Genomic DNA, 7385 nt, shown 5'->3' with positions numbered 1-7385 from the left:
GGGTTGAGAGCCGTTTAACGAGCGCCTCGTGCAGTGGCATCCATTTGAACCTGCCACCCATTTTAAAAGGCTGTCGTTAAGAAAGACAAAACAAGTATCAGCACTGATTCATTCAGGTCAAATGAAGTGCGATTAAACATAGTTTTCTTCAGGACTTTGTTTTGATTTTGTAGCGCGGCGTTATTAATGAAATCCCTCCGGGCGACCTGGCGCACCTTTTGATTAAACGCTAATTTGGGTGTTGGTGCTTTGTTGGTGCCAGCTGCAGTTGTAATGGCTAATAATAACCTCACCATTGTACACTTAGTATTCTGAAGCTTATAAAATAGGATATTGCTGAAGATCTGCCTGTTTTTCTCATGGTAAAAAGACGTTTGAGCACAAGAAACTCTGTTGAAAGACCTGTCTGTGGATTTAGAAGGACAATGTAGCGTGCTGAAATCTTAGTCTGCCGCCAGTGTTTCAACAAGTAGCTCAGATACAGAGTTTTATGAGTATCTCAAACTGTATTAGAGTTGCTAGTTTGCACCGAAGCACTGGAAGCGCAAATGGCTATCGACCGCTGGGGCTTTTTCTCTAGTGCTCTGAGGGGAAACAAGGATATGATCCTGGTCATCTTAATCCTTCCCAAAAAAGCAAAGATAACTCGTTATAAAAGTCTAATCTATTTTTCCTAATGGAAGGTGAAATGAGATGCTCGTTAAAGTCATTTGACAACTAGACTTCCCCTTTGATACTGTTATCCTTGATGATAATTTGATAAAACACTTCTGAAGGAAAAAAAAAATACCTCTGAACACATCAAAGACGTTCAAGCAACAGTCTCCTTGGTTCCAGGTGTACTTTTTTGTGGCCTGTACAAATTAGAGAGACTCTTGCGTACAAATAGCCTGCCTTTCATCAAGTAGGTAATAGCACTTTAATTTATATTGAACACACTTTCTTCCACCAAAGATAGCATTTCTACTGAGTAACAAGCTTGCTTTAGCTTTTCAATAGTGAATGGGGAAGAAATGCATAGCAGCAACTCTCCCTGCATGATCAAGCAAGGTACTATGTGTATATAAGTTTTTAAAGATGAGAAGGTTTTGGATTTAGATGCTTCAGAGTGGGGAGGGATGAAAGGAGAGGTGACTTCAGAACTGTGATCTCTTGAGGAAAAGAGTTGATTGCATAGGACTGTACATTATGGGTTGTTTTGTAGGTGCTATGGTAAGACTCTAGAGTCAAATGCAGATTGGCTGGGATTAAAAACTTTATGCTTGTGCTAGCGGACTTGGACATTTCTTCAGGCTTTTGCTACCTCAGGGATCATAGTTGGAAGTTGCAAAGGGCTAGAGGCTGCATTTTTCTCAACAGACTTATTGTTCTTGTTTGATTGTTTGACACTAGTGGCAGTTACAGAAAAATAAGATACTGAGTGTTACTATTTGGTGTTAAGACCTGCTAAGTTAATTCTGCTGAGTGACTTCTATCTTGGGAGATTGCACTTGGCGTAGAACTGATCTTCACAAAAAGCACTGAAGTCCTTTACAGAGCTGAAAGAGGAGAGCTGCTGGTGAAAATGCTCCCACTTTCCTCAGCAGATGAAGAACTGGTCATCTATCTCCAGTTTGAGTTTTCTGGCTCAACTCACTCCTAAGTGCAATTTGAAGGGTTCTTCACTGCAGCCTTGTCCTTCAAATACTTAGCTCTTAGGCAAGTCTGCCTGGTGGGTCTCATGTTTGCATGTCGTAGTGTTAAGTCCAGCTTCACAGCGTCCTTTCGTACCTGAGGCGAGCAGCTTGTTTAGGTGGGGCAAGCCAAAATTCATCAACTGCCATCTCCACAGGTTGATGTTCAGACATTATTCTTGGGCAGGTCTATTCTTGGGCTAAGTCATTAGCTTAAGAAGTCTGAAGAAGTTACTTTAGCAGGGCTAGATGGAGAGGGGTCTGGATATGGTACAACTACCTCCCTTTTATTTTCCTTCCTGCAGTCTTGTTTTGTTTGGTTGGTTTTTGTTATACAGATTTTGGCAGAAGGAGATTTGCACAAGTGCCGGTTTCCTCTTGCAGAGTAGAGAGCAAGGAAGAGTAGCATATGCTTCCTGCAGAGTGTATGCTTAAACAACAAGGGCGAGAAAGTTGTCGTGTTTGTTACGGGGGAAAAAAGAGATGGATAAGAAAAGCATCATAGATCTTAGGTGGTGGAAAGGCTTGTCTGTAACCTCCTGGCAGCTAGTGCAGCATCCCACGTCTTCTTCCATGTCTTTTCCTAAAGTCCTCATGTTCAGTCTGTACGGGACATCATGTCTTGGCTTTGTGACCTCACCAAGTAACTTGTGTTGCTCCTGAAAGATGCCCTATCCTGTTTTCCTAAGTTGGAATGGCATTGTGGTGTGTGATGCTTTTTTTTTCCTCTTCCTTCTACCTTTAGATAAAGGATCTGGTAGGATAGTTCAGCCATGCCAACGAAGATCTTCATGCTAGCTTTTTGTGGTTTTCTCGTGCTAAGTGTATCTGTCCCTAGAATTTTAGACATGTAAGGAGATATTTTTGAGGTAAGAGTTCTCATTCTGAGTAAAATGTAGCCTGGTGTTCAGGCTGCAGTAAAGGCTACCAACATGCTTTTTTTTTTTTCCTCTGAACATGAGTTGTAGCAAAAACTTCTATTTGATGAAACTGAGGCTCACTATGAACAGCCTGTCAGCTTAAAACTTACTTGAAAATTTAGGCAGAAATTGCTGCTTCTTGAAAATGTTGAATTGGGTGGTGGTTTTAATTTACTGTGGAACAAAAGCTAGATTTAGTTTGATCTGAATTGGATAGGTGACAATATGAAATGAATTCTCCATTTTGTTGCCAGAGAGGGAAACTGCTTTGAGTTAAATGACTAGCTTTATTTTACTTTGTGGTGCCATGTACTGGTTTTGTACCTGACATAAAGATGCAGGTTACAAGATAACCTTTTCTTTTAATGTTGCTCCAAATCTTTAATTAGCTCTGGAACTAATATTTTAGAAGTTTGGGGACCAAAATATTAGGTGCCTTATTGTAAATCAAGCCTATGCTTGAGGAGCACATGAAAATATTCTGAAGATTTGTAGGCGACAGTGTAATTCCTTATCTCGCTTTGGCTTTACTTTTGCTGCCTTCAAGTAGCATGCTGTATTGTGCTAGACATAGCTAGCCTTGTCAGATGCCTATGTATGACGGTACAGAAAAGAAAACGATAGTAGAAGATACTTAGCCCTGAAGTGGAAAAGCAGCCAGAGCTCCATTTTCAACTTTTAATCCAGGCTGTTTTAAACAAAAACTGAGAACCTATGATAACTATGTCAGAAAGATGTGTGAAAGACACACGGTGTTACTGGAAGAGTATGTCTCTTGCATAATGAGGAATACAGTTCATGAATTTATCTGTAATGCTTCAGGCAGGAGTGAACTGCTTGCTGGAAGTGAAGCAGGGTGTTGTAATATGACAAAATCTTGAAGAACACTGTGCTGCTGTATTGCGTCACGTTGTTCCTTGTTCTTTTTTTCCAGTTTATCCTGTGGGGAGTCTGTCACCTTAGAAAGTGAACTATACTTCCATATTTCATAACTGTTGAAGGTAGAAAGAAGCTTGATCCTCTTGTTTAGTGATGAAATATATATATAGCTTTATACTGCCAGTAAAATCACAATTGTAATACTGTTTGTTTGTTTGTTTGTTTGTTTGTTTGAATTCTTCCCCCTCAGGTTGGCCTTCGGCAGCTGGATATGTCATTACTGTGTCAGCTGTACTCCCTGTATGAATCGATTCAAGAATACAAAGGTGCCTGCCAAGCTGACTCTAACGCAGACTGCACGTACGCTCTGGAAAATGGTTTTTTTGATGAAGAGGAGGAATACTTCTAGAAGCAGGAAGATTCACCTCCAGGCTGACCGAGGTTCTTTTGTCCTTCTCTCTCTGTAACACACCTCAGCAAGAACGACTGGAATCTGTATGGATCCCCCTTCCTGAGGAGGAACACCCAGCTACCCCGAGTTGTGTTAAATTCACTTATTTTAACAGGCTGTCAGTACAAGTTACTCATGCAAATACCACTTGAGGAGAGTGCTGTACTCTAACTTTGAAGAGTCCTCAAACATGCTTGACAAGAGTTTTCAATTTAATTTTCAAGGTGGGTGTTTTCAACTTGCGAACATTGGTAGCTTATAACTGGAATTTTAATTGTAGAAGAAAGCAATGACTTCCTGAGTTATAACTTTGCAAGGGGGGAGGGAAGCCTCCGCTGTCGTGTAAATAGCTATAGGTGATTTTTTTTTTCCAACGGTATTGATAAATGGATTTTGAACAGGCATCTGGATGCACGCACATTCTGAGCTCTACTGAGCTAGTTCTGCTCCTGTCACCTGCATCCAGTTTTGTGCTGGATGGATTGTTTACACAATTACAAAATTTTTTTTTTCCTTAAGCTAATTTTGACTTTTCCTTATTCCTAGCTTACAAGCTGTACATGTGATAGTGAATGTTATCAGCAGTTTTTTTTCTGTTGATCTAATACATTTTCTTGGTACTGCCACTTGGCATTAACTTTTATACTATGGTCTGGATTTCTCGCATCAACACAGCTCTTTGACCCGCTAAACTCTGTTCTGAAATGGTTTGCTTAGCTTTTACTGCACTGCATAGTAAAAGCACAGATTCAAACATAGTCTGTCTGCCACTATGTGGCTTGGTATACCATGAACTCTTGTGCAAGTGTTCTCAATCATATGAAGAATAAGGAAATCTCATATGACAAAATGGGACAAATTGCAATATTTTATACTGGGTGAACTTTGTTTCTGTAAGGTAGACTACAGCTCTTTTTAAAAATGCAAAATAAGTATTTTGAGCACATACTTTGCATATGTTAAAACTTTTTATACTAACTTGTTCTTTGAAATGTAACTTATTTTTGTTTTCAGAACTTACTAAAGCACTTGGTTAAGTTTTTATTATTTCATAGTGTGTACACGCAATGCTTAATCAGCTTGGAAAATGAGAGTTGCCAACTATCTGAGTCTTCACCCTTCTCTATTTTAAGTAAAATCAGCTCCCAACACGATTTTAATTTCTTAACTTTCAAGATTGCTGCAAAGCACAGTGCCTGAATCTTGACACAAGCTAATAATTAAGGGCTTAAATCTCAAAGGGTTTCTGCATGGTTCATGTCTGGCATGCATACAGCTTACAGAAAGAATTGGAGATCACATTCTGGGGTAGCTCCTCGCTTAGTTTTTAGCAAAGGCTAGGATGTTGCAGTGATAAAAGCCAAGAGACTACCAGGGTGGAGTTTTTGTGCATTCCCTGTAAAACCGGCTTATTTTAGCGGAATTTAAAGGCCACAGGAGTAAAGACTGTGCTGTAATTGTGCATGTGTGTAAATTCTCTATCTAGTCTGTGGCAATGGTTGGATTTTTTTTAATGTTAATTCTGGTCCGATTACTTCACTCAAGGTAATGAACTAAAACTAAAATGAATGATAGGCAAACACTGATAATCCAAATGGCTACATCTATACTTAAAAAGTACGTATGTGTGTATATATGTATGAGTATATATACATACATATGTACATACAACTTTATGCTTTGACTTCAAGAATGTATCAGCTTTGAATATAATTTGCTGTGCTTTTGATACTTAGATGACGCTTTTTCTAGTCTGCTGAAGTACTGCTATTTTCTTGCTCTTCCCCCAAAAATAAAAAGCATGATGTTTAGCATAACTTTTTAATGTTGTGTGTATTTTAATTTACCATTTCAGTGAATCCAAACCCTCTCCCCTTCCCAACCTTCCCCTAAAAAACCTAGGACTTGTCATCACTCCTGGACTGAAGCAAGCAATTTTTAAATTATAGTGGAAAAGGTTCTACCTGCCTATATTTGGAATGGAAATTTCCTACTTCTCTGTCTTAATTGGATTTTACTTATTTTTGGTTTCAACAGAGAAAATCCTGTCTTTACTAGAATTAAAGATTCTGTTTTACAAATCCTTACACAGTGACATTCATTGATAGTCCCATTGGTGAGAATGGACTTGAGCAAAATTCACAGTACTTTCTCTTATATATTATGTTTCTGATTTGAATGCAGTATGCTTGTGAGTTGGGGAATGTGAAATGTTTGGCTGGTATTTGCTATACCAAGAGAAGCATAAACGTCTCAAGGCATCAAACCACAACATCATCTGCACTGGAAAAAGGATGGATTATTAGGACTTGCTAAGTTTTCAGCACCTTGTCCATTTTCATAACACCTTCTTGCATGGGAGAGAAGTTATTCTCTCTGCTATTCTCATGGCAAATTCAAACGCTGTGAAGGCTGGCAGACTAGCTAGACAAAGGTCTTAAAAACAGTAAATTTGTTATTAAGTCAATAAGTACTGCTAAAGAGGCAGATTACTGTGCCTGGCGTTTCAGTTGTGAGCTATATCTCTTCACCACATTATAGCAGCATGAAGCAGGGAAATTGCTTTGAAAGAGAAGTGCTTGGTAGGAAAGTATAGCTTAAATACTGAGTAATTGTTACGTGCAACTTCAAGTCAGAGTTTGGTTGTGTGCATGACGGAACAAGCTGTGTTACTACAGAAGTTTGCTACCCTTGGTCCAAACCACATACCAGCAACACTTCCTCTCCTATTTTTGCTCCGTAACCCCAATTTGAATTACACACAACCTTTTAAGGATACCTTTTAAGGGTATAAGGAAACAAACTCTTGAAAACTTCCCTATCCAGTGAATACCACGTAACTCTCTGTCCCATACGGCACAGCCAGCTGAGCCAGTACTGAGCAGGCACAGGAAAAGAGGTTTTCCAGGAAAGAAGGACAGTCAGGCTCCTACTGCTCAGAGATGAAAACAACTGTAAGTACAGCAGTTCAGAAGGCAATCTAATCTACCATGGGTAACTCTTCACTGGCCTTTCTCCAAAGGGCCTACAAATGTGGTAACTCAGTATTTCTAACTGCTTTGTTAGGTCTGTGCTAGCTGTCGTTGAAGATATTTTTTTTTAACAACATACTACTCTCATTTTACTGCTATGACAACTGTAGAGTCATACAGTCATAACTACATTACAGTCTAGTCCCTTGGAAATGTTCTCAGTCTACAGAAAGAAGAATCTGAATAAGTGTTCCACTCTGGACAAAACAGGTGTCATAAAAAAAATGGGTGGCTGATGCCCTGGCAGCTGTAACAGATGAGCAGTTAGGTTCAGCTTCGGATCCTGGTGAATTCACTGTTAGCCCTATTGATTTCAGTGGGGATGGACTTTGAAGCAGGGCTTGTTTCTGAAATCAGCTGTTGCTTGGTCTTCTCTATTTCCAAGACAATGGAAGAGCTGCATGGTACCTATACTAAGATACAAGAGGTA

The 7385-nt window shown here is 39.4% G+C and overlaps 1 protein-coding gene across 1 annotated transcript; it reads left to right on the top strand.

The window, feature by feature from the left end:
* Positions 1-3722: 3722 nt before the first annotated feature.
* Positions 3723-3908, top strand: FAM89A (family with sequence similarity 89, member A; the record flags this gene model as incomplete). Its single annotated transcript, XM_010293787.1, is given in 1 exon segment — positions 3723-3908. A coding segment is annotated over 1 exon segment (186 nt), but the record flags the coding sequence as incomplete, so codon positions are not given.
* Between the last annotated feature and the right edge of the window lie 3477 nt (positions 3909-7385).

Source organism: Phaethon lepturus, unplaced genomic scaffold (assembly GCF_000687285.1).
Source record: "Phaethon lepturus isolate BGI_N335 unplaced genomic scaffold, ASM68728v1 scaffold55398, whole genome shotgun sequence".
NCBI classification, from domain to species: domain Eukaryota; kingdom Metazoa; phylum Chordata; class Aves; order Phaethontiformes; family Phaethontidae; genus Phaethon; species Phaethon lepturus.
Note: the sequence above shows the minus strand (reverse complement) of the source record. Positions and strands in the feature narration are given on the sequence as shown.